General features: G+C 60.2%; 1 protein-coding gene across 2 annotated transcripts in view; it reads right to left on the bottom strand.

Annotated features, from left to right (window-relative positions):
• Positions 1–26,404, bottom strand: part of CTNNBL1 (catenin beta like 1) — a 62,707-nt gene that overhangs the window by 22,455 nt on the left and 13,848 nt on the right. For both annotated transcript variants that reach the window (XM_068150179.1, XM_068150178.1), the window contains exons 3-11: positions 23,518–23,624; positions 22,367–22,506; positions 20,058–20,155; positions 17,302–17,395; positions 16,240–16,331; positions 13,502–13,574; positions 13,211–13,269; positions 10,605–10,753; positions 1,784–1,965 (exon numbers count right to left, since the gene is read on the bottom strand). In XM_068150179.1, the coding sequence (XP_068006280.1) occupies positions 1,784–1,965; positions 10,605–10,753; positions 13,211–13,269; positions 13,502–13,574; positions 16,240–16,331; positions 17,302–17,395; positions 20,058–20,155; positions 22,367–22,506; positions 23,518–23,624 (994 nt within the window). The remainder of the gene's footprint in view (positions 1–1,783; positions 1,966–10,604; positions 10,754–13,210; positions 13,270–13,501; positions 13,575–16,239; positions 16,332–17,301; positions 17,396–20,057; positions 20,156–22,366; positions 22,507–23,517; positions 23,625–26,404) is intronic.

Here is a 26,404-nt window from a genome sequence, read left to right as displayed (position 1 = left end):
GAGCTCCTATTTTGCTGCTGTTCCCTTCCATCTTCCCTGGGTTTGCTGCAGGAGTTAGGGCTGGGCACCAGGCAAGCCTGAGGCCCACTCACACCTCTTCAGCTCCTGGCAAGATTCATCCTTTACAGAACCCAATGAGCTGGCACAGAACCTGCAGCACCCCTGCAGCAGGCAACATTTCCTCTCAGCCACAGTCAGTCAGCAGCTGGAGCTGCTCAGCCAAGCTCCAGAGCTGGGGACAACAGCTTCCCTGCACAGCTCTGGCTCCACGACCCCTGGCATGCAGCAAGGGCAGCCTGGGCTGCACCCAAAGTGTGGCCAGAGGTGGAGAGAGGGATCCTGCCCCTCTGCTCTGCTCAGGCCTCACCTGCAGGGCTGGGGCCAGCTCTGGAGCCCTCAGCACAGGAAGGACCTGGAGCTGATGGAGAGAGCCCAGAGGAGGCCATGAAAATGCTGCAGAAGCTCTGCTGCAAGGCCAGGCTGAGGGAGCTGGGGGTGTGCAGCCTGGAGGAGAGAAGGCTCCAGGCAGACCTCAGAGCAGCCTCCCAGGACCTGCAGGGGGCTGCAGGAAGGCTGCAGAGGGACTGCTCCCAAAGGCCTGCAGGGACAGCACCAGGGGCAGTGGTTTGAAATGAGAGCAGAGCAGATTGAGCTTGGAGGTGAGGAGCAAGTTGTGCCCCAGGAGGCTGCTGGAACACTGCAGCAGGTTGCCCAGAGAGGGAGCTGAGGCCCCAGGGCTGGAGCTGTGCAAGGTGAGGCTGGAGAAGGCTGTGAGCAAGCTGCTGCAGGGGAGGATGTCCCTGCTGAGGGCAGGGGGTTGGGCTGGGTGGCCTTTGGGAGCTCCCTTCCAACCCAACCCATTCTGGGCTTCTGTCACCCCATGACCCACAGAATGGAGCAGGGAACACAGCCTGAAGCAGGAGGGACTGACCCCAGAGGCAGCTGAGCACAAGCTGCTGCAGCCTCACTCCCCAGCAGGTTTCTGTGGCAGCAGTTCTCTGGGAGAGAGGAGGAACAACCACAACAACAACAACCACCACCAAAACCCCAGAAACAGGAGGAATCCACCCAGTTCAAAAGCAGGCAGCTGATCCCTGCAGTGCCTGATGCTCATCCAGTCACACTCCAGTGCCTGGAGCCATGAGCACACTGCTTCTGAGGTGACATTTGTAGCTGCCTCATTACTCTGTTCAAAAGAGTTCTGCATCAAAGAGTCCCAGCTTCAAACCACAGAGCCTGCAGGAGTGGGGAGGGACTCCTCAGCAGCACATCAAACACAGGCAGCAGCAGGCACCCAGCCAGCAGGGCAAGGCTGGCAGCACCAACAGCTGGGCAGCCAGGGCCCTGGGGGGCTGCACAGGAGCCCTGAAGGAGTGGGGATGTGCCAGTCCCTCTGCCACTGGATGTGCCAGTCCCTCTGCCACTTCCTCCCTCCTGGATGTGCCATTCCCTCTGCCACTTCCTGTGCCATCCCCTCCCTTCCTGGATGTGCCATTCCCTGTGCCATTTCCTCCCTCCTGGATGTGCCATCCCCTCCCTCCTGGATGTGCCATTCCCTCTCTTCCTGGATGTGCCATTCCCTGTGCCACTTCCTGTGCCATTTCCTCTCTTCCTGGAAGTGCCATCCCCTCCCTTCCTGGATGTGCCATTCCCTCTGCCATTCCCTCCCTCCTGGATGTGCCATTCCCTGTGCCATTCCCTGTGCCATTCCCTCCCTCCTGGATGTGCCATTCCCTGTGCCATTCCCTCCCCCCTGCAGGAGCAGCCCTGGGAGCTCACCTACCTTCATGCTCTTTCTCAGTTGTCCCAACTTTCTTTATCTTCTTGGGTGACTTCATGAAGAGAGGGAAGATGGTTCTGAGGCCAAGAATGTCCACGAACTTGTGGCAGTTGTCTGTGCCCTCAGGGCCAATCATGGCATGGTCCAGAACCTTCAGGGCACTGCTGCGGGAGATCTTCTTCTCCCTGGGGAGAGCCAGAGGCAGGGTAAGGTCCTGAGGGCCCCCAGGGGCCTGGGAGGATGTTGCTGTGAAGGGGCAGCATGGAGAGGGACAGGGCAGCAGCCTTCAGCAGGCAGTGTGGGCAGAGGTGGAGAGAGAGATCCTGCCCCTCTGCCCTGCTCAGACCTCACCTGCAGGGCTGGGGCCAGCCCTGGAGCCCTCAGCACAGGAAGGCCCTGGGGGATGTGTCAGGGAGCTGCTCCCTTGCATGGGGAGGCGAGATGTGGCTCCCCCAGCTCTGGCAGGAGGTGTGAGCATGCAGACAGACACAGCAGAGGCAGCTCCAGCTCCTCACAGCCTTTCCTTTGTGACCCTCAGGAAGAGTTTGCTGCTCTCAACCAAAGCTGAGCTGAGAATGCACAGCTCTGTGCAGCTGCCCAGAGCTTCCTCAGGCTGGGAGCTTGGTGCTGCTGGAGGAGAAGCTGGGCAGGAGCCAGCAGTGGGAGCTTGCAGCACAGAAGGCCAAGGGCAGCCTGGGCTGCACCCAAAGCAGAGTGGCCAGAGGTGGAGAGAGGGATCCTGCCCCTCTGCTCTGCTCAGGCCTCACCTGCAGGGCTGGGGCCAGCTCTGGGGCACTCAGCACAGGAAGGACCTGGAGCTGAGGGAGAGGGTGCAGAGGAGGCCATGAAAATGCTGCAGCAGCTCTGCTGCAAGGCCAGGCTGAGGGAGCTGGGGGTGTGCAGCCTGGAGGAGAGAAGGCTCCAGGCAGACCTCAGAGCAGCCTCCCAGCACCTGCAGGGGGCTGCAGGAAGGCTGCAGAGGGACTGCTCCCAAAGGCCTGCAGGGACAGCACCAGGGGCAGTGGTTTGAAATGAGAGCAGAGCAGATTGAGCTTGGAGGTGAGGAACAAGTTGTGCCCCAGGAGGCTGCTGGAACCCTGCAGCAGGTTGCCCAGGGAGGGAGCTGAGGCCCCAGGGCTGGAGCTGTGCAAGGTGAGGCTGGAGAAGGCTGTGAGCAAGCTGCTGCAGGGCAGGATGTCCCTGCTGAGGGCAGGGGGGTTGGGCTGGGTGGCCTTTGGAGGTCCCTTCCAACCCCAACCCATTCCAGGCTTCTATGAACACAGCACCACCAGCAGCAGTGCCAAGAGCACAAGCTCCCAAGCAAGATTTCCTTGCAGGAGCTCCCCCCAAATGCCATCAACAAATGCTCTCCTCCAGAGCCCTGGCTGGGAAGTGGCTCTTGGCTATTTCTTTTTTAATGGCCTTTATTTAGTTTTATTCTCTTTTGATTTCATTTTCTGCCTTTTATTGTTCTGCTTTCATTGCCTCAGTGCTGGGCTGGGGGGGAAGAGCTTTCCTCACCACCTCAGCACTAAAGCAGCAAGGAAGAGGGAGTGGGGCTGGGTGCAAGGGGCAAGCAATGGCAAGGGAAAAGGAAAGAGAGGGGGGTCTGGACCCAGCAGCAGCTCCACTGATGGAATGGAATGGAATGGAACAGAACCAGAACAGGTTGGAAGAGACCTTCAAGATCATTGTGTCCAACCTATCATCCAATCCAACACCACCTAATCAACTAACCCCTGGCACCAAGCACCCCAGCAAGTCTCCTCCTGAGCACCTCCAGTGATGGTGACTCCACCACCTCCCTGGGCAGCACATTCCAATGGCCAATCTCTCTTTCTATGAAGAACTTCCTCCTCACCTCCAGCCTAAACCTCCCCTGGCACAGCTTGAGACTGTGTCCTCTTGTTCTGGTGCTGGCTGCCTGGGAGAAGAGACCAACCTCTGCCTGGCTACAACCTCCCTTCAGGGAGTTGTAGACAGCAACAAGGTCATCCCTGAGTCTCCTCCAGGCTAAGCAGCCCCAGCTCCCTCAGCCTCTCCTCACAGGGCTGTGCCCCAGACCCCTCCCCAGCTTTGTTGCCCTTCTCTGGACACCTTCCAGCAGCTCAACCTCTCTCCTAACCTGAGGAGCCCAGAACTGGACACAGGACTGCAGGTGTGGCCTAACCAGTGCAGTGTCCAGGGGCAGAATGACCTCCCTGCTCCTGCTGGCCACACTCTTCCTGCTGCAGGCCAGGATGCCATTGGCCCTCCTGACTGCCTGGGCACACTGCAGGCTCATGTTCAGCCTGCCATCAACCAGCACCCCCAGGTCCCTCTCTGCCTGGCTGCTCTCAGCCACTCTGACCCCAGCCTGTAGCACTGCCTGGGGTTGTTGTGGCCAATGTGCAGCACCTGGCACTTGGATGTGTTCAATCTCCTGCCCTTGGCCTCTGCCCATCTGCCCAGCCTGGCCAGGTCCCTCTGCAGAGCCTCTCTGCCCTCCAGCAGATCAACTCCTGCCCCAGCTGCAAACTTACTGCTGATGGACTCAATGCCCTCATCCAGATCATCAATGAAGATATTGACCAGGCTGGGGCCCAGGACTGCTCCCTGGGGCACACCCCTGGTGCCTGGCTGCCAGCTGGCTGTGGCACCATTCACCACCACTCTCTGGGCTCAGCCTCCAGCTCCCATCCAGGCCAGGGGCTTGCTGTGGGGGAGGGTGTCAAAGGCCTTGCTTAATTCAGCTAATGAAAGGGGCAGGGCCTGAGGGTCAGCCCTGAGCAGGAAAACCTCAGCTCCACAGATCAGGTCTGGAAGGCTGCAGACAGCCCCTGGGCTGCTCTGGCTCCAAAGCCAGAGCAGAATGCTGGCAGCTCACACCCAGGAATGGGCTGAAAAGGGCCTCCAGAAAGGTCCTGGAGCTCTGAGAGCAGCAGGAGGGATGTGGGGTTCAGCCAGGGGGAACCTGCCAAGGCCTTGGGAAATGGGCACTGGGGAAAGCAGCCAGAGGACAACCCCCAGGCCCAGCAGAGCAGGGAAAGGTCTGCAGGAGCCAACTTCAGCTGCAGAACCAGAGCCTCCCAAGCAGCCCCAGAGACCAGGCCAGCCCAGGAGGACATCCCCTGGGGCTTGGCCACCTTCACAAGCCCCACACCACCTTCCAGCCCAAGTGCAGACTGAGGCTGGAGGTGAGGAACAAGTTCTGCCCCAGGAGGCTGCTGGAAGGTTGCCCAGAGAGGGAGCTGAGGTCTCATCCTTGGGGACACTCAAGGTGAGGCTGGAGAAGGCTGTGAGCAGGCTGCTGCAGGGGAGGATGTCCCTGCTGGGTTGCACTGGGGGGGCTGGGGAGGTCCCTTCCAACCCAGCCCATTCTGGGATCCCATAAGTGGAGCCCTAGCCTGAGGTGCCCAAGCACAGCTGTGGCTGCTTCCAAGGGGCAGGAAGCAGCTGTTGAAGGCACCCAGGAGCCAGGCCAGGGCAGAGCAGAGCTCCCCCCAGGAGAGGAGAGAGGAGCAGGGCAGGAGGGAGGCTCCCAAGCTTCCCCTCCACACTGAGCTCAGGATGAAGCAGCTCTGCAGGCAGGCAGGGTGAGGGATGCTTCCAGGGGCACTAATTGCATATTGATCAGCATTTAAGGAGGTTGCCCAGAGCTGATCTCTGGAATATTCATTGGGTTGAAGTTCAGGCTCTCAGAGATCAATAGCTGCCTGCCTGGGCTGTCTGCAGTTGATTTCCTTTGAAATATTTATCCAGCTGGAGGGCAGGCAGTTTATCTCAGTCTCATCTCTGCTCACTGAGGGGAGCCTGGAGCTGGCCACTAACCCAGACCCAGGGCCCCAGGAGTGTCCCTGGCAGGCACTGACCTCACAGGCTCTGCACCACCACCCTGCTGCCTGCCCCCTGCTTCCTCCTCTGCATTGCCCTTGCAGCTCAGAGGCCTCTGGGAGCATTTCTCATCTCCAAAAGAAGAGGAATTCCTCCCCAGGAGGGTGGTGAGAGCCTGGCACAGGCTGCCCAGGGAGGTGGTGGAAGCCTCAGCCCTGGAGGTGTTTGCAGCCAGGCTGGAGGTGGCTGTGAGCAGCCTGCTGCAGTGTGAGGTGTCCCTGGCCATGGCAGGGGCTTGGAGCTGGCTGAGCCTTGAGCTCCCTTCCAGCCCTGCCAGCTCTGGGAGGTGCAGGCATCACCTGGCCTTCCCAGCTGGGCCCAGCACAGCCTCTGCCTGCCCAAACCAGAAGCAAAAGTAGAAGAACAACAAAGGCTCACCAAGGCTGTGAGCAGGCTGCCCCAGGGGAGGATGTCCCTGCTGAGGGCAGGGGGCTGCACTGGGTGCCCTTTGGAGGTCCCCTCCAGCCCCAACCCATTCTGGGATCCTGTGAATTCCTGGGGAAGTGCTGCCTGAAATGGTTCCAGCTAATTAAGCAGGAGATGAAGGAAGAGGCACTCTGAGCTGCCAGGGGGTGATGAGGAACAGCAGGAGAAGGAAACAGAAGGACTTTAATAACCCCAGAATGGGTTGGGCTGGAAGGGAGCTCCCAAAGGCCACCCAGCCCAACCCCCTGCCCTCAGCAGGGACATCCTCCCCTGCAGCAGCTTGCTCACAGCCTTCTCCAGCCTCACCTTGCACAGCTCCAGCCCTGGGGCCTCAGCTCCCTCCCTGGGCAACCTGCTGCAGGGTTCCAGCAGCCTCCTGGGGCACAACTTGTTCCTCACCTCCAAGCTCAATCTGCTCTGCTCTCATTTCAAACCACTGCCCCTGGTGCTGTCCCTGCAGGTCCTGGGAGGCTGCTCTGAGGTCTGCCTGGAGCCTTCTCTCCTCCAGGCTGCACACCCCCAGCTCCCTCAGCCTGGCCTTGCAGCAGAGCTTCTGCAGCACTTTCATAGCCTCCTCTGGGCCCTCTCCATCAGCTCCAGGTCCATTCTCCTCCCCACAAAACAGCAGCAGCAGAGCCCTGCAGGCAGCAGCCCTGAGCTCACTGCCTGCCTGCAGCCATCCCCCAGCACCCTGAGCTCACTGCCTGCCTGCAGCCATCCCCCAGCACCCTGAGCTCACTGCCTGCCTGCAGCCATCCCCCAGCACCCTGAGCTCACTGCCTGCCTGCAGCCATCCCCCAGCACCCTGAGCTCACTGCCTGCAGCCATCCCCCAGCACCCTGAGCTCACTGCCTGCCTGCAGCCATCCCCCAGCACCCTGAGCTCACTGCCTGCAGCCATCCCCCAGCACCCTGAGCTCACTGCCTGCAGCCATCCCCCAGCACCCTGAGCTCACTGCCTGCAGCCATCCCCCAGCACCCTGAGCTCACTGCCTGCAGCCATCCCCCAGCACCCTGAGCTCACTGCCTGCAGCACCCTGAGCTCACTGCCTGCAGCACCCTGAGCTCACTGCCTGCAGCACCCTGAGCTCACTGCCTGCAGCACCCTGAGCTCACTGCCTGCAGCACCCTGAGCTCACTGCCTGCAGCACCCTGAGCTCACTGCCTGCAGCACCCTGAGCTCACTGCCTGCAGCACCCTGAGCTCACTGCCTGCAGCACCCTGAGCTCACTGCCTGCAGCACCCTGAGCTCACTGCCTGCAGCACCCTGAGCTCACTGCCTGCAGCACCCTGAGCTCACTGCCTGCAGCACCCTGAGCTCACTGCCTGCAGCACCCTGAGCTCACTGCCTGCCTGCAGCCATCCCCCCAGCATGTCAAGCACTCAGCTGAGAGCCTCTTCCCTCCTCTGCAGCCCTGCCAGAGGAGCTTGGCCAGATGTATTGGGCAGCAGCAGACATCAAGTGCTGTCCTCTGAGACAGCCAGGGGAGATTCCAGGCTGATATCTTCATCCTCCCACAGCTTATCTATCTCACACCATGTCAATACACTTCCACCTTTGCTTCCCTGTCCTTCCATCTGCACAGGGCCACGGCACAATGATTAACTGCCTCAAAGCCAGCCCAAACAATAACACAGCCCTGCCCCACCCCCTCCTGCAGCCAAGGGCAACAGCAGAGAGAGAAATCTCCTGCCTGGCTGTGGGCAAGGTGGTCAATCACCTCTGAGCAGCACTTCTGTCCCCTGGGCTCTGGCAGGGATGGCTCAGGGAGATGCAGCAGAGTCACTCCCCTGCAGCTCTCCAGCCCAGCTCCCTCCCTGCCTGCCACAGCAGCCTGGGCTCAGCCAGGCAGAGCTGGCAGAGCCACTGAGCCACTGCCAGAGCTCCCTGCACACCAGGGGAGCTCTCAGCAAGAGCTGGGGGTCAGCAGAAGGCACTCAGCATCTCCTGGACATCCCCCCACAGCCCCTTTAGAATCAGAGAGCTGGCAGGGCTGGAAGGGAGCTCAAGGCTCAGCCAGTCCCAACCCCCTGCCATGGGCAGGGACACCTCACACCACAGCAGGTTGCTCACAGCCACATCCAGCCTAGCTGCAAACACCTCCAGGCAGGAGGCTTCCACCACCTCCCTGGGCAGCCTGTGCCAGGCTCTCACCACCCTCCTGGGGAGCAACTTCTTCCTCACAGCCAATCTCAATCTCCCCATTTCTAGTTCTACTCCACCCCCCCAGTCCTATCCCTCCCTGACACCCTCAGAAGTCCCTCCCCAGCTTTCTTGGAGCCCCCTGCAGATCCTGGAAGGCCACAATGAGGTCTCCTGGGAGCATTATCTTCTCCAGACTCAATTTAGCATCTTCTGGACAGCCCCCAGCCCCCTCTGAGCATCCTCTGCACAGCCTGGCAGGGGAAAAGCCCACAGGCAAAGCCCCCCCCAGGCTGCCAGGGCCAGCTCTGACACTGTGCTGCTCTGGTTGCCTCACCACCTGCTAAGCCCAGCAGAGCTTTGGTTTCCTCACCACCTGCTCAGCCCAGCAGAGCTTTCTCCCTTCAACCACACCATGATCTGCTATGCCAAGTACCAACCCCCCAGCAGCAGCTCAGCAGGCCCAAAGCCTCTCCCCCCAGGCAGGCAGACACCTCCCCCCAGCACCCATTCCCCACCTTCACCACCACACCCCAGTGCTGTCACCTTCCCCACCTCCAGTCCCTCCCCCAGAGCTCCTGGCTCCAGTGTTCCTCCTTCCCTTACTGCTGACAAAGCAGCAAAGCTTAGAGCCCAGCAAGGTGGTTTGCAGGAGCTGCCAAGAGACAGCAGAGCTCAGAAGCACTTCCCTGCAGCTCTGAGGGTCCAGCTGAAGTCCCTCAGTGACAGAGCCAGCTGTGTCACACCCCCCAGGAGCAGCTTACAGCCCCCAGGAGGAGCTGCAAGAGCCTGCTGAGGACAGTGCAGGCTCTGACCCAGCCAGGCACAAGCACAGAAGCAGCTTCAAAGGGATCCTGAGCATCACTGCTCTCACCTGCTTCAGGCTCCACAGGGTCACCCCTGCCAGAATCTGAACCTTCACTCTCAGCAGTGTGAAGACCAAGGCAGAAGAAGGGGAAATGGAGTGGAGGAAGGAAGGGAGCAGCAGTGTGAGACACTCTGGAGAGCAGCTGACAGCTCCTCAAGAGGAGAAACAGCAAGCAGCAGTGAAAGCCCCAGCTCCACACCTCCCCCTCTGGCCTGAAGACATCCCTAGGAGCAAGAAGTTGACTCTCCCTGCCCAGCTGTGTCACTTTCCCAGCCCTGCTCACACTGCAGAGCAAGTTGGGCTCCTCAGGAGCTTCAGGCAGCTCCTTCCATCAGGTGCTGCCACTGCTGCCTCTGGGGTCAAGCTCTGTCCCTCCTAACCCTGTCACAACTGCAGCAGGGAGACCAAGAGCTCTTCCTCTTTGTCATCATGTACCAGCTGGGCTGCTGGCACAGGCAGCAGTGAAGAGCAGAGCCCCAAAGTGGGGCAAAGCTGCTCGAAAAGCAAGCAGCTGAGTGCCACCCCCTGGCACAACTCCAGGCATCAGCTCTGCCAGGCTGATCAGTGCTGCAGGCAGAGGGAGGCTTCCTCCTGCCTCTTAGTTCTGGAGCTTTGCTTCCCTTAGCCTCCAGGAAGCCCTCTGACTAATCCCTGCCTGCTTACCCAGCTCCCTGCTGCTGCACAGCCCCTGCTGCTGCACAGCCCCAGCCGGGCACCACACAGAGCCTGGCACCAGGGAGCCAGCCAGAGCCCCACTGTGCCCAGCACTGTGCCAGCACTGTGCCAGCACTGTGCCTGTAGAGCCAGGCAGGATGTGAGGAGGGAGCAGAGGAGCCCTGGAGAGTCCCCATCTGACAAAGCCCAGCAGCAGTGCTCCTGGATGCCCACTCCACAGAGGGCATTTCCATGCCAACAGCCACAGGGCCTCAGGGGATGCCCAGCAGGGAGCTGGGGAGCACAGAATCAGCCAGGCTGGGAAGGACCTCAGAGAGCATCAAGCCCAAGCTGCCACCCAGCACCTCCTGACAACCAAACCATGGCTCCAAGGGCCACATCCAGTCCCCTCCTGAACACCTCCTCTGGGAAGAACTTTCTCCTCACCTCCAGCCTCAACTTGCCCTGGCACAGCTTGAGGCTGTGTCCTCTTGTTCTGGTGCTGCTTGCCTGGGAGGAGAGCCCAACCCCCACCTGGCTACAACCTCAGAAGGAAAATCACCTTCCCCAGAGACATCCTCACAGGGGTCTCTGAAAGCCTGAGAGGACCTTGAGCACTCTTCCCTCTGCCACACAGCCCTGCACTGGCACTTCCCAAGCAGCTGCTGCAGTAACCTTGGCTCTCAGGAGGCAAAGCTCAAGGCAGAGTGGAGCTCAGGCGTCTGAGAGGGTCCAGCTCACAGGGGGTGGGGTGGGGAAAGAGAGGCCAGCCAGGCAGACCTGCACAGCAAGCCAGGGCTGCCCAGAGGACACGAGGGGAGCTGAGGAGCAGGCAGGCAGAGCAGCAGAGTTCTCTGGTACCTCAGCATCAGGTTCATCAGCTGCAGCCCCTCGCCCTTCAGGAAGCGATCCCGGTTGGAGCTGAGCATCAGGCAGGAGCAAAGGGAGTCAAAGAGGTTCTCCATCATCTCCTGCTCCTCTGCTGTGCCGGGGTTGTGCCGTTTGAACACCTGCAGGACACCAGAGCACAGCCGGAGGGCCCCGGAGTGGAGCGCGGCAGAGCACAGGGGAACGGCGCCCGCCCCGGCCCTGCTGTCACTGCCCCTGCCCTGCTGTCACTGCATGCAGCCCCTGCCCTGCTGTCACTGCCCCTGCCCTGCTGTCACTGCCCCGGCCCTGCTGTCACTGCCCCGGCCCTGCTGTCACTGCCCCTGCCCTGCTGTCACTGCATGCAGCCCCTGCCCCCTGCCCCTGCCCTGCTGTCACTGCCCCTGCCCTGCTATCACTGCCCCTGCCCCTGCCCTGCTGTCACTGCCCCTGCCCTGCTGTCACTGCCCCTGCCCTGCTGTCACTGCCCCTGCCCTGCTGTCACTGCCCCGGCCCTGCTGTCCCTGCCCCTGCCCTGCTGTCACTGCCCCTGCCCTGCTGTCACTGCCCCGGCCCTGCTGTCACTGCCCCTGCTGTCACTGCCCTGCTGTCACTGCCCCTGCCCTGCTGTCACTGCCCCTGCCCTGCTGTCACTGCCCCTGCCCCTGCCGTCACTGCCCCTGCCCCTGCCCTGCTGTCACTGCCCCTGCTGTCACTGCCCTGCTGTCACTGCCCCTGCCCTGCTGTCACTGCCCCTGCCCTGCTGTCACTGCCCCTGCCCTGCTGTCACTGCCCCTGCCCTGCTGTCACTGCCCCTGCCCCTGCCGTCACTGCCCCTGCCCCTGCCCTGCTGTCACTGCCCCTGCCCTGCTGTCACTGCCCCGGCCCTGCTGTCACTGCCCCGGCCCTGCTGTCACTGCCCCGGCCCTGCTGTCACTGCCCCGGCCCTGCTGTCACTGCCCCTGCCCCGGCCCTGCTGTCACTGCCCCGGCCCTGCTGTCACTGCCCCGGCCCTGCTGTCACTGCCCCGGCCCTGCTGTCACTGCCCCGGCCCTGCTGTCACTGCCCCTGCCCCGGCCCTGCTGTCACTGCCCCGGCCCTGCTGTCACTGCCCCTGCCCTGCTGCCCCTGCCCCTGCCCTGCTGTCACTGCCCTGCTGCCCCTGCCCCTGCCCTGCTGTCACTGCCCCTGCCCTGCTGTCACTGCCCCTGCCCTGCTGTCACTGCATGCAGCCCCTGCCCCCTGCCCCGGCCCTGCTGTCACTGCCCCTGCCCTGCTGTCACTGCCCCGGCCCTGCTGCCACTGCATGCAGCCCCTGCCCCCTGCCCCGGCCCTGCTGTCACTGCCCCCTGCCCTGCTGTCACTGCCCCGGCCCTGCTGCCACTGCATGCAGCCCCTGCCCCCTGCCCCGGCCCTGCTGTCACTGCCCCGGCCCTGCTGCCACTGCATGCAGCCCCTGCCCCCTGCCCCTGCCCTGCTGTCACTGCCCCTGCCCTGCTGTCACTGCATGCAGCCCCTGCCCCCTGCCCCTGCCCTGCTGTCACTGCCCCTGCCCTGCTGCCACTGCATGCAGCCCCTGCCCCCTGCCCCTGCCCTGCTGTCACTGCCCCTGCCCTGCTGTCACTGCATGCAGCCCCAGCCCTGGCCCCTGCTCCTGCCCCTGCCCCCGCTGCCCCTGCCCCAGCCCTGCCTGCACACCCCCAGATGCCCAGCAGCAGCCCAAGGAGTGACCACACAGGGTCACCAGAAGTGTGCTAGCACAGAGCTCCTCTGCCCCACAGCACCACACACCTGAGGGTGCTGCAAGCAGCACTGCCTCTTGTGGCTGAGGGGGCTGTGACTTGAGGGGGCTGTGACTGAGGGACTCACCTCCAGCCTGCTCAAAACACAGTGCCTAGAGTGGAGAATGCTGGAGAGGGCCAAACTCCAACCCTGCCTAGCTCCAATTTGCCACACAATGACAACAGAGCAGCTCTGAGGCTGAGGGAGCTGGGGGTGTTCAGCCTGGAGGAGAGAAGGCTTAGAGCAGCCTCCCAGCACCTGCAGGGGGCTGCAGGAAGGCTGCAGAGGGACTGCTCCCAAAGGCCTGCAGGGACAGCACCAGGGGCAGTGGTTTGAAATGAGAGCAGAGCAGATTGAGCTTGGAGGTGAGGAACAAGTTGTGCCCCAGGAGGCTGCTGGAACCCTGCAGCAGGTTGCCCAGGGAGGGAGCTGAGGCCCCATGCCTGGAGCTATTCAAGGGGAGGCTGGAGAAGGCTGTGAGCTGAGTGCAGAGAGGTTGGACTGGGTGGCCTGTGGGGGTCCCTTCCATCCTAACCCATCCTGGGATTCTATTCCATATTAACCTGACTTCTGTGTGCCTCACTGTTAACAGCTCTAAACCAGGGCTTCCCCTCGCTCCCCACGGGTAACACACATGCCTGGGAGTCACTCTGGGGCTGTGCCACGCTCAACATAAAGCCCTGCTGTGCTCCTGCTCCTACAGGGCTGCTGGGCCAGCCCTGCCCCCCCAGCTGCCCCTGGAGCTCTCCCCCTGCTGCCCCTGGAGCTCCCCCCCAGCTGCCCCTGGAGCCCCCCCCCAGCAGAGGGCTGCTACTCACCGACAGCTGCTGCAGCAGCACATCGATCCCATCCAGCTCCCCAAGCAATTCTCTGTTGTCTAGACAGAGGTGGGGAGGGGGAGAGGGAAAGAGAGAGAGAGAAAAATGAAGCCAAGTGTCAGCTGTTACTGATCCATCAGCCAGAGCAATCAATAGAGCTGCAGAGAAGCACAGGGGCACGGCAGGAGAGGGCAGGGGCAGAGGGCAGCCGGGGCAGGGGAGCACTGCTGGGGGCTGCAGGATGCCCAGGTGCTCCCCCAGCGCAATGTGGGCACCAGGGGCAGCTCTCACCATCGTTGTTCTGGAGCAGGATGGCCAGCACCTCGCTGCAGTACAGCTTGTTGGCATCAAAAGGCATCTTGGCCTGCGGGGGAAGAAGGAACAGGAAACCCATCAGGGCTTTCCCAAGCTCCCCAAGCTCCTTCTTCAACTGAGGGGCCCAGGACCGGACACAGTACCTCAGATGTGGCCTCAGCAGGGCAGAGCAGAGGGGCAGGAGAACCTCTGCTGACCATACCCCTTCCAATCCACCCCAGGATGCCATCGGCCTTCTTGGCCACAAGGGCACATTGCTGGCATCCTGCTGTCCACCAGGACCCCGGGTCACAGAGTGCCTCAGGCTGGAAGGGACCTCAGAGCTCGCCTGCTGCAACCTCCTGCCACGGGCAGGGACACCTCTCAACTACACTCAGCTGCTCAAGGCCTCATCCAGCCTGGCCCTTGAACATCCCCAGGCAGGAGGCAGCCACAGCCTCCCTGGGCAGCCTGTGCCAGAGTCTTAGCACCCTGAGGAAGAGCTTCTTCCTCAGCTCCAGTCTGACCCTGCTCTGCCTCAGCTTCAGACCATTCCCCCTCGACCCTCATGAAAAGTCCTTCTGCTGCCTTCCTGTAGGATCCCTTCAGGGCCTGGAGGGCAGCTCTGAGGTCCCTTTCTCCTGTACTGCTCTGCAGCAGCTCAGCTCCCAAGCCTCACTGGGTGCTGTGTGAGGACCTCAGGCAGCAGAGCACACAGATGGGTTGAAGCCTGCAGAGTCACACAACTTCCATTTCCTACCTTCCCTCCACACTCAAACATGTTAAAAAAAAGCCCTCACAAACCCCCAGCAAACCAAAATGTTCAGTTTGAAGGAGAGAAAGCCCCCCAAAGACCCCCCAGTCCCTGGAGGGGGCCTCTGAAGTGGATCTGATGTTTGTTGCAGGCTGCCAAAGCTGCCTCGGAAACAGCCTCGCTATAACCAACCCCCCCCCAGCGTGGGCTAGGGAAGGAATTCCTGATAAACACAAGGCATTTCAAGCCTCAGACAGCAGCTGTTTGTATTCCACTGCTGCAGAAGGGAGGGGGGAAAAAAAACCCCACCAGGCAGAGCAGGCAGGAAGCAGCAGGTGTGACCCAGACCATTTGTCACCCACAATTTGTCCCCAAACGCTGAGCAGCTCCCCGCAGCTCGCCGGAGCGAAGCCGCCCCAGGGCCAATTATCCCTGCCCTGCTGCTGGAGGAAAAGGTCACAGCACCAAGCACCAGGCACCACAGAAATGTGAGGAGCAGGGAGATCCCAAAGGCCACTGAGTGTTGATTTTAAAGCCAAGCTTTCCACTCCAAGCAATTCTCAAGCGCCCCGGAGATGCTGGCGGTGATCGGGGAATGCTCCCGCACCGGACACTGTGCCAGGAGAGGTGGCAGGAGGTGGCAGCTGCACTCTCAAGGCTGCACCCAACACCTTCAGACCCTGCAGATGCCAGGAGAAGGCAGCTAAGAAGCTCTCCACCTGAGCTCTCCAGGCTGCACAGTTACAGAGCCTGGGATGCAGGCAGAAACAGGAACTGCCTCTCTACGCCGTGGGCCAGCTGTCCTCACCCGCTCCCAGGCAGAGCCTGCTCTTGAACCTCATGCCCCAGACACTCCCCAGCAGCATAAACCTCTGCCCAGATGCTGAGCCCCTGCCTAAACCCCTGCCACAGCTGTCAGGGTGAGAGATGCCAGTCCAAGGGTTGCCAGTAGCAAAGGTGCTGGTCAAAGGTTTCATCAGCCAGCAGCTCCCCATGACAGCACAGCCAAGGAAGAGCCCTGCCCCATGGCACCCCTCATGTGCCAGGGCAAAGGGAGGCCACCCTCAGCACCAAGGGGGGAGCACCTTGAACACTCATCCTCTGTGGCACCAAGCAGAGGACTCCAAGTTGTGCCTATTTTGCCTTCCCAAGTTTCAGTCCCCCAGCTGCCAGAGTAAAGAGGAGGCAGCAGAACACAGCTGCCTGCAAAGAAATTCACTTCACTGCGGGGTTTTGAGCAAAAGGACTCATCCTGGTACTGCCTGCAGTGAGGACTCACAGCTCAGCCCTGCCCACAAGCACACAAGGTGCACAGAGCAGCAGCTGCAGGCTCACAGAGCTCAGAAAGCACTTTGTGGCTCAGAGGCTTCCTAACCAGCAGGACCTTTAAGCATGGAAGCGCCAAAGCCTCACGGAGAGGGTTAGGAGAAGCCAGAATGGTTTGGGTTGGAAGAGGCTCCCAAAGCTCCAACCCCCTGCAGGCAGCAGGAACATCCTCCACTAGAGCAGCTTGCTCAGAGCCTGACCTTGAACACCTCCAGGCATGGGGCCTCAGGCCAGCAAACTCTCAGTTCCAACTTTCTATCCCTGACTTGGCTGCTCCAACACAGCCCTGGCTCGTTGGAAGCAGTGGTTTAAGCCCATGTTAACTGGTGTAGACTCAACATTAGCCCCTCTTCCAGGCACACACCACCAAAAGCAGAGTGCTTCCACTCACCACCTTCTGCAGAGCTCCTTACCCTCACAGCCAGCTCCCTGAATGCTGCCCCTCCACAGCAAGGGACAAAGGGAACAATTCCTGGCTTGGGGGCGCTTTGAACTCCCTGCGCTCAGGTCTCAGAGCTCACCTCGGAGCTAACCCACACCAACAGAAAGAGCCCATGCCAAACAGCCTTCAGGGGATGCCAAGCACCAGGGGGCACAGCAGCCTCTCAGTCTGTGGTGTGGCATCTCCCAGAGGAGGGCAGGGAAAGGAGCTCACCTTGAGCCTCTTGAGCAGCCACTGCATCAGGCCCTGCTGCGCCGCTTCGGTGCACATCTCTGGCCTGAACTCTGCCATGTTCTCCACGATTGCTGAGGACAAAAGACACAAACCAGACCTTTACTTCCCCTCACCTGCAGCCCAAGCTCAGGCCTGGACCAATGCTGCTTGGCCAGGTCCTTCCTAGGGCTGCAGTGCTCCCCTCAAAGTTCCACCTGCTTCACAGAACTGCCTTCTTTCGGCATGAGCTTCAAGCTCGGGTGTGTGGTGACCCCTCAGGTGTTGGCACTGCCCACACCATTCATCCTCAGCCTGGCACAGCTCCTGCTGAAGCCCAAGATGCTCCCTTCACTCCAGCAGCAGTTTTCACTGAACTAACAACAGTGGCAGTAAAATACTCCCAAACTCCTCTTCCCAGGCTCTGCCTCTCCTCCAATCCCAAAGGGCTGGCAGGAGTGGGTGATGGGCAAAGCCCTACAGGGCAGAAGCTGCACCAGGTCCTCTTCTGTGCTGTTGGCAGTTCAAGGGGAAAGAAGGTGGGAAGGGAAGGAAACCCAGAATGAGTGGAAGGGACCTCCACAGGCCACTCAGCCCAACCCCCCTGCCCTCAGCAGGGACATCCTCCCCTGCAGCAGCTTGCTCACAGCCTTCTCCAGCCTCACCTTGCACAGCTCCAGCCATGAGGCCTCAGCTCCCTCCCTGGGCAACCTGCTGCAGGGTTCCAGCAGCCTCCTGGGGCACAACTTGCTCCTCACCTCCAATCTCAATCTGCTCTGCTCTCATTTCAAACCACTGCCCCTGGTGCTGTCCCTGCAGGCCTTTGGGAGCAGTCCCTCTGCAGCCTTCCTGCAGCCCCCTGCAGGTGCTGGGAGGCTGCTCTGAGGTCTGCCTGGAGCCTTCTCTCCTCCAGGCTGCACACCCCCAGCTCCCTCAGCCTGGCCTAGGAGCAGAGGTGCTCCAGGCCCCATGAGCATGTTGGTGGCCTCCTCTGGACAGGATGGGGGAGGGATAACTGACCCCCACTGTAGAGAGCAGGGAAAGAAGCAAGAGGCAGCCACTTACCCAGGGTGTTGTGGACGCCATCAGCTTCCTCCTTGACGCTTTCATCCAGGCGCTCTAAATTCTGCACCAACAAGGCCACAACCTGGCCCTCCACCTGAATCACCAAAGGGATGGGAAAGAGGGAGAGGGGGGGAAAAAGAAAAATCAGAAAGACAACCAGAAAGGGGGAAGATGAAGGAGAAAGCATGGGGAGGCTTAATAAATATCAAATGAGCCCTGCTGAAAGCTCCTGCCAGCCAGGAGCAGCAGCCATTAACAGCCTCCCTCAGAGGAAGCCAAGGAATCAACCAGCAAATCTGCCACTGTGTTTGTCCTAATTAATTAAAACAACTTCAGTGTTTCAGATTAGAGAGGCAAACATCTGGAGGCAAACATGCACCCTGTCACAGCCTCCTCTCCCGAAGCTGCCTGATTGATTTCTAATCCCTCCGAGTTCCGCGGCGCCAGGCACGGCGCAGCGCCCGTGGAGGGGCGAGCTGGGAGCTCTGCAGGCAGCTCCACCTTCAGCTGCCTCCTTTCTGTTCTCTCTCCCACCTCAGCAGGCAGACAAAGCTGAAGGAACACTCACTCCCAGCTCCAAATCCGAAAGCTGGAGGCTCCCCAGCTGAAGCCTAGCCCAGGGAACGGACGGAGCCAGCTTCAGCAAGCTCGGGGGGCTGAGGGAAGTGACAGCAGGAGCCCAGTGCTGCAGGTCCAGCTCCTCATCACAAGGCTAACACAAAAAGTATGCTCTGGAAGCTGCAGCTGGCCAGAATCCAGCCTGCCTTTGGCCAGCCTTCCACTACAGATCAAACAACAAAACCACCCCCCAGTTCCAAGGCTGCTAACCAGCTCTGGGCCCAGTGAACAAGGAGCAGCTGCTGTGGAAGGCAGCTCAGCAGTGCCCATGGGCACCCTGCTCCACACCTGCTTGGTCTAAAAGTCACCTGAAGAGCAGAGACCCCAACACTGCTCCCAAGATGTGCCTGACATGTTTCTTTCAGGAGGACAAAAGCACCTCTGGACCTTGGCTGTTATCTGCAGCTGCTGCCAAGGAAAGCAGAGGAAGAACTTCACTTGATTTCCAGCCTCTCCCACACAGGACCCAGGGAAGAGCCCCTCCTGCAGCTCCTCTCTCCCTTCCCATTCATCCCCACATCACAGTAATTAAGCAGAGCCCCGAGGCCAGCCAGAGGCAATCTGCCCGGGGGTATGGTCATTAACCTTTGGAAGGCAACATTATAGGGGCTGGACAAGAACTGGAGGAGAAAACAGAGCAGCCAAGCAAAGCAAGCAAGAGAGAAGTCCAGCTGCCTGCCTGGCAGCTGCAACATAGGAGTTCAGAACAAGAGGCAGCCCAAGCACAGTGAGTCTCCAGCAGAAGCTGCCTGAAGGTAGGTCAGATGTGTAAGCCTCAAGATGAGCTGCACACCTCTGAAGGGCTCCTGCTCAGATCCCTGTCCACCTCCCACAGGTGAGGAGCAGGAGGCTCCAGCACAACCACCAGGGAAAGGGCAAGCCCAGCAGCACAGAGGGCAAGAGGCACTGCCACCCGGGTGGGCAGCACCCAGCCATGCACCTTCCACCTCACCTAGATCATCTGCTGGGGCTGTTTCACCTCTGTGCCACCTCCAACCCCCCCTCCAGGCTTAAAACATGACCTCTGTTAACCAGAACCTTCCACACACTTCCAAATCTTCCACAGGCTGAGAGAGTTGGGGCTGCTCAGCCTGGAGAAGAGAAGGCTCTGGGGAGACCTCAGAGCAGCCTCCCAGCACCTGCAGGGGGCTATGGGAGAGCTGGGGAGGGACTTGTGACAAGGGCCTGGAGTGACAGGACAAGGGGCAATGGCTTTGAGCTGGAAGAGGGAAGACAGACTGGAGATAAGGAAGAAATTCTTGACACTGAGGGTGGGGAGACACTGGACTGGTTTGTCCAGGGGGACTGTGGCTGCCTCCTCCCTGGAGGTGCTCAAGGCCAGGTTGGATGAGGCCTTGAGCAAGCTGGGCTGGTGGGAGGTGTCCCTGCCCATGGCAGGGGGCTGGAATGGGATGATCTCTAAGGTCCCTTCTAACCCAAACCATTATGAACTCACAGCCTCACTGCAGCAGCAGAGTCCCAGCTCCAGCCAGGTCTGAAACAGCAGTTGCTGGGCAGAGGAGGTCTGGGCTCTGTGGCTAGACTGAGATCACAGCGACCTCACTGCCCTTCAGATACCAATCTGAGCCCTGCCACAGCCCTCAATTTCTCCTGGGTGAGCAGAGGTCACCCTTCTCTGCAGGAAGAGAGGAAAATGCACACCAAGCTCCTGACTTCCCCAGGCCAAGTCACAAACACTGTTTCATTCTCCCTCCCTGCAGGGAGGAAAAAAAATCTCCCAGCCTAAGCAACTTTTGCAGTGGGAGCTTGTTCCTACCCAAAAAAAGGAGGGGCAGACAAGGTGCAAGAGGAAATTAATCTCCAAACCCTGGCATTCCATCCAGACCCACCCCCACTGTGGCCCTCAGGACAGCACTCCAGGTACCAGAGGTGTCCCTGAACCAGCTGCCTGCCTCATGGCACAGGCAGATGCAAAGCCACAGCTGCAGGAAGTGTGGGGAGGGAGGCTGCTGGGGGGCTGAGGGAGGCTGCTGTGGGGCTGAGGGAGGCTGCTGGGGGGCTGAGGGAGGCTGCTGGGGGGCTGAGGGAGGCTGCTGGGGGGCTGAGGGAGGCTGCTGGGGGGCTGAGGGAGGCAGAGGGCACACAGAGACTGAGCCACCCTGCAGCTCCCCACTTACCAGGGCATCTATGAGGACCTCAGCTCCTTCTTCACTCTCATGGAGAGTATCAATATCAGTCAGCTCTTGCAGCAAGTCCACCACAGCGATGGAGACATGTGCTGGGGGTTAAGGACAAGACAGTTTCACAGCAGCCTGGGATGGCAGCAGGCCAACAGGAGGGATTCCTGCCTGCTGCAGGCACTCAGCAGGCAACAGAAGAAATTTTGTTCAGCTGTGGGCTCTGCCAGTAAGTGCCAGGCCCTGACAACATCCTGGCCACTGAGAATCACTGAGATCAGGTGCAGGGGCCAGCAGAGGATGTAGGAGGGAAGACTGAGGGCATGGGGTTGGATTAACCACAAGGAGGAGGCTGAGGGAAGCTCTGCCTGCAGGCTGCTGCTGCCTGCTGCAGGCTGGGAAGCCAACCGAGGCAGACTTCTGAGAGCTCCAGCAGGCTGAGGAGCTCTCCTGGCACAGCACTCCTGTCTGAGGGAGTTTCTTTAGAGGCTTCCAGGGAGAGTATCACTTACCCTACCAAACTCAGGAGAGAGAGAGAGAGAAGCAGAACACCATGTGGAGCTTTCCTGCCTTCCATTAATCAAACCCTCTTGGTGATCACCTTTCCTTCACCTGCTTTGTGCAAAGCTGCATGAATCATTCAGCAGCTGATCTGCTCCCCATGGACACTGCTTTTGTCTCTTTGCATTAGTCCCTCCAGACAGTGCACTTAAAGCCCATCTGAAGGGCCATTTGTTCAGCTCTCTCCTTGAAGAACTCCTTTTAAAACATTTTTCCATTTGTTTTAACAAAAAGTCATTAGGAACCTGGGGCTGCATCCATTCAGTTCACCTCTGCATGCTGCACTCCAGCAGCATTTTCTCTCCTGTCCATCAGCAGCAGAGTGCAGAGGTGCTGCTGCAAAAAAAACAAAACCCTGTGTCCTGCTTGCAGGGATCTGAAGCACTTCAGCACTCTCAGAACAAGAAAAGAGACTTTTCCCCACGCTGCAGTTCAGGGCCCAAGCTTCTCCCCACCAACTGACAGGTGAGTGGCAAAGCAATTAAAAAGAGCTCACAGCAGAACCACTGCCAAGCCTCTGACAGCAGCAGTGACCCCAGGACTCGGCTCTGAGGGCTGGGAGGACAGGCAGGCTGCATCCTTCTGCACCTCCCCCCCCACCCCCCGAGGCAAATCTCCCCCCAGCCCCAGTTTGCATTTCCCCTGCAAAGCAGAAGCTCAGCAGGAGCTTTGAAAGTCATGCAGAGAGTGCACACAGCCTGTGGCTCCTGGCAGAGCAACCAGCAATGAAACCAGGGGAGGCATGGAACTGGGTCTGCATGCTGCCTGTCCCCAGGGCACCAGGGGGAACTGTGAGCAGACACTGAGGGCAGAGAGGTTTCCAGCTTGGAACCCTCATAAGGAATGTAAGGGGGAAAAAGGGGGGGGGAGAGGAAGGGGAATAAAAGGGGGGGAGAGGAAGGGGGAATAAAAGGGGGGGAGAGGAAGGGGGAATAAAAGGGGGGGGAGAGGAAGGGGGAATAAAAGGGGGGGAGAGGAAGGGGGAATAAAAGGGGGGGAGAGGAAGGGGGGAAAAAAGGGGGGGGGAGAGGAAGGGGAATAAAAGGGGGGGGGAGAGGAAGGGGAATAAAAGGGGGGGGGAGAGGAAGGGGAATAAAAGGGGGGGAGAGGAAGGGGAAAAAAAGGGGGGGAGAGGAAGGGGAAAAAAAGGGGGGGAGAGGAAGGGGAATAAAAGGGGGGGGGGAGAGGAAGGGGAATAAAAGGGGGGGGGGAGAGGAAGGGGAATAAAAGGGGGGGAGAGGAAGGGGGAAAAAAAGGGGGGAGAGGAAGGGGAAAAAAAGGGGGGGGAGAGGAAGGGGAAAAAAAGGGGGGGAGAGGAAGGGGAAAAAAAGGGGGGGGAGAGGAAGGGGAAAAAAAGGGGGGGAGAGGAAGGGGAAAAAAAGGGGGGGAGAGGAAGGGGGAATAAAAGGGGGAGGTTTCCTTTGTGCCAGGGGCTGCTCCAGCCCAAGGGCACGCACAGTGCTGGGCTCTGGGCTGCCCACACTCCAGCACTCAGGGCCAGATGGCAGGGTCATAAAACAAGGGGAGAGAAAAACCAGCACTGAACAGATCCAGAATCAATACTGCTGGGACAAAGGAGGCTTCCACTTGCAGGAGACAAAAGAAGCCATAAATTGAGGGGGGGGGGGGGGGGGGGGGGGGGGGGGAAGAGGAGGGAAGCGTCCAGGGGAGGCAGCGCAAGCAGGGCAGAGCGCAGAGCCGAGGCTGCGGAAAGCCCCCGCGGGGAGCCGCCCGAGCCCGCAGGATATCGGTGTTGTCGTGTCCCAGCAGCCCCAGCAGCGACTGCACGGCGTTCAGCTCCACCAGCAGGTGGTACAGGTCCGGCATGGTGGCAATCACATGCATCTCCTGGATGATGTCGTTGAGGTCCAGCTCCGACTCCATGAACCTGGGGCAAGACAAAACACAAATCCATCAGAAACAACCAAAAGGCACAGGCCAGCAGCAGGCACCAGGAGACAGAGCCACAGAGCTGGCAGGGCTGGAAGGGAGCTCAAGGCTCAGCCAGTGCCAATCCCCTGCCATAGGCAGGGACACCCCACACTAGATCAGGCTGCCCAGAGCCTCAGCCAGCCTGGGCTTAAACACCTCCAGGGACAGGGCCCCAACCACCTCCCTGCACAACCCATTCCAGGGCTTCACCACTCTCATGGGGAAGAACTTCCTCCTCACCTCCAGCCTAAATCTCCCCACCTCCAGCTTCATTCCATTCCCCCTAGTCCTATCACTGCCTGAGAGCCTGAGCAGTCCCTCCCCAGCCTTCCTGTAGCCCCCTTCAGATCCTGGAAGGCCACAATGAGGTCACCTGGGAGCCTTCTCTTCTGCAGACTGAACAGCCCCAACTCCTTCAGTCTGTCCTCACAGCAGAGCAGCTCCAGCCCTCTGATCATCCTCCTGGCCCTGCTCTGGACACCTTCCAGCACCTCCACATCCCTCTTGTCATAGGGGCTCCAGAACTGGAGGCAGTACTCCAGGTGGGGTCTCCCCAGAGCTGAGCAGAGGGGGAGGATCACCTCCCTTGCCCTGCTGGCCACACTTCTCCTGCTGCATCCCAGGCTCTGATTGGCTTTCTGGGCTGCAAGTGCACACTGAGAGCTCCTGGTGAGCTTCTCCTCCCCCAGCACCCCCAAGGCTCTCTCCTCAGGGCTGTTTTCCAGCCAGTCCCTGCCCAGCCTGGATTTGTGCCTGGGGTTGCCTCCACCAGGCTGCAGGTTGCCATTTCTGACATCAAAATTAGCTTCGAATGCAATTTACAGGAACTCCACGGCAGGAACTGCTGCCACCTCAGCCTTATGGAGCTGAAAGCATCAGACTGGAACTGATGTAGGGCTGGAAGCTGAAATCCAAGGGGAGGGGAGGGGAGGAGGAGGGTGAGAGAGGGGAGGCAGCAGGATCTTACTTCTCTGGGTTGTCAGGGAACTTGATCCGCAGCTCCTGGTTTTTGTAGGACCTCTTCTCAAAGGTGAGAATCATCTTCTTCACTGAACTCTCATCCAGAGGTTCCTCCTGACCCCAGGGGACAGGGCAGAGAACAGAGCTCAGCATGAGGGGAACAAACCAGCAAAGCACCAGAGGGTGAGTACAGAGTGGGGAGAGATCACAGCCAGGCTCCCTGGGAGCTGCTCTGACCTCTGAAGCCTCCCTGCAAAGCTGCCAGTGCCTCTCACACCACCAGTGCTCCCTGATGGACAGCCCCAGAATGGCTTGGGATGGAAGGGAGCTCCCAAAGGCCACCCAGCCCAACCCCCTGCCCTCAGCAGGGACATCCTCCCCTGCAGCAGCTTGCTCACAGCCTTCTCCAGCCTCACCTTGCACAGCTCCAGCCCTGGGGCCTCAGCTCCCTCCCTGGGCAACCTGCTGCAGGGTTCCAGCAGCCTCCTGGGGCACAACTTGTTCCTCACCTCCAATCTCAATCTGCTCTGCTCTCATTTCAAACCACTGCCCCTGGTGCTGTCCCTGCAGGCCTTTGGGAGCAGTCCCTCTGCAGCCTTCCTGCAGCCCCCTCCAGGCTGAACACCCCCAGCTCCCTCAGCCTGGCCTTGCAGCAGAGCTGCCCCAGCCCCATGGTAATTTTTGGCCTCCTCTGGAGCCTCTCCCCCAGCTCCAGGTCCTTCCTGTGCTGAGGGCCCCAGGGCTGGCCCCAGCCCTGCAGGTGAGGCCTCAGCACAGCACAGGGGCAGGATCCCCTCTGCCCATCTGCTGCCCATGCTGCTTTGGATGTTCTCCAACTCCAGCCTGAGCAGCTCCCCACAGCAGCACTTTGAGGCTGGGCTTTTAGAAACCAAGGGTTCCCTAATGGAAAGCTCTTTGGGGAAGGACCAGAAGAGCTTCCCTCCACTTTCTGCCCCCCAAGACCCACCAGAAGCTCTCCCTTCCCCCAGGAGCAGTGGAAAATAGACCTGTTTGCACCAGCTCCCCCTCCCTGAGCCACCCCCTCCGCCCTGGGTGTTACCCAGCAGTGGCCTGGAGGCTCCTGCCACTCTGCCTCTGCAGGAGCAGTTTTACACCCGTGGATGGCTGCTGCTCAGGAGTCCATTGTGCTATTTCCTCCTGGAGCCTGCACTGAGCTGCCCTGAGCTGCTGTCCTTTTGTGTTTGCCTCACTTGGAGAAGCTTTCACTTCTGCTTTAAAGCCTTCTTCTAAAGCAAACCCAAAAATCAATATTTTACTCTACCACCTCCTTTTTTTGCTTCTTAAATTCTCCCAAGCTGTTACTCAGCTGGCATCACACACTCACTGCTCAGCACTGCCCCTGGCCTCCCCCTTCCCTTCTCCTGGCTGCCCCTGGGCTCCCCTTCCCCTCTCCTGGCTGCCCCTGGCCTCCCCCTTCCCCTCTCCTGGCTGCCCCTGGGCTCCCCCTTCCCCTCTCCTGGCTGCCCCTGGGCTCCCCCTTCGCTTCTCCTGGCTGCCCCTGGGCTCCCCCTTCCCCTCTCCTGGCTGCCCCTGGGCTCCCCCTTCCCCTCTCCTGACTGCCCCTGGGCTCCCCCTTCGCTTCTCCTGGCTGCCCCTGGGCTCCCCCTTCCCCTCTCCTGGCTGCCCCTAGGCTCCCCCTTCCCCTCTCCTGGCTGCCCCTGGGCTCCCCCTTCCCCTCTCCTGACTGCCCCTGGGCTCCCCCTTCGCTTCTCCTGACTGCCCCTGGGCTCCCCCTTCGCTTCTCCTGGCTGCCCCTGGGCTCCCCCTTCCCTTCTCCTGGCTGCCCCTGGGTTCCCCTTCCCCCTCTCCTGGCTGCCCGTGGGTTCCCCTTCCCCTTCCCCTGGCTGCCCCTGGGTTCCCCTTCCCCCCTGCTTTGCCTGACCATGTTCCAATCACCATTAAAGACAAGTTCTCAAAGCAGGAACCAAACCTTCACATCTTCAGCCCAGTTTTGTGTCCCACAGAATCATCTGGGCTGGGAAAGCCTTTTGAGATCTTTGGGACCAACCCTTTTGTCTAACTCTGCCAAGGCTGGTGCTAAAGCATGGCCCTCAGCACCACATCTCTGTCTCTTAGAAACACCTCCAGGGCTGGGGACTCAACCACCTCCTCTGGGCAGCCTGTGCCAGGCTCTGAGAACCCTTTCAGGCAAGAACTTTCTTCCCCTGCTCAACCCAAACCCTCCCCTGGTGCAACTTGAGGCTATTTCCTCTAACCAAGCAACCTCCAACCCTCCCTAACCTCTCCTCAGGCAGCTGTAGGGAGCAATGAGGTTTCCCCTCAGCCTCCTCCTCTCCACACCAAACCACCCCAGCTCCCTCAGCCACTCCCCATAAGGAGTTGTGCTGCTCAAGGTGAACTCAAAAGCTGCTTCTGGTGGTGGAGGTTCCTTGGTTAGTGACTGCACAGCAACCTTGTCTAAAGACCTCCATCTCCTCAGCCAGCTCCATCACAGCAGCACCACCAGCCCAGCTCTTCTGTTACTGTATTTCCCACCTTCTCCAGCCCAGCCTGTCCTGTCCCCAGCCCCCTCAGGCAGTCAATACTCCACCAGCCCAGCCCTGCTGTTCCTGCAATGGGATTTCACTCCATCAGGACACTGTCACATTGACACCACCTCCCTCTGCTCCCCCCCCTGATCCTCTGCCTTCCCCCACGTGCATCACAACCTCTCCACTGGGAGCAGCTCTGCTCCCTGCACTGCACTGGCATTTGCTGTTCTACAGACACCCCCAGCACAGGCATTGGCACAAAGCACTTTTTGCTGGCATTCCAAGATCAGAGAGAAGAGATCCTGCTCCTGAGGAGCCCCTGGGCCTGAGGGGCCCCTGGGCCTGAGGCCAGCTGCCCGCATGGCACAGCTCCACCTGACA

Source organism: Melanerpes formicivorus, unplaced genomic scaffold (genome assembly GCF_026170545.1).
Source record: "Melanerpes formicivorus ecotype bairdi unplaced genomic scaffold, bMelFor1.0.p_v2 SCAF_19, whole genome shotgun sequence".
In the NCBI taxonomy this organism is placed as follows: Eukaryota; Metazoa; Chordata; class Aves; order Piciformes; family Picidae; genus Melanerpes; species Melanerpes formicivorus.
The sequence above is the reverse complement of the archived record's forward strand: the minus strand, read 5'-3'. Positions and strand labels throughout refer to the sequence as shown.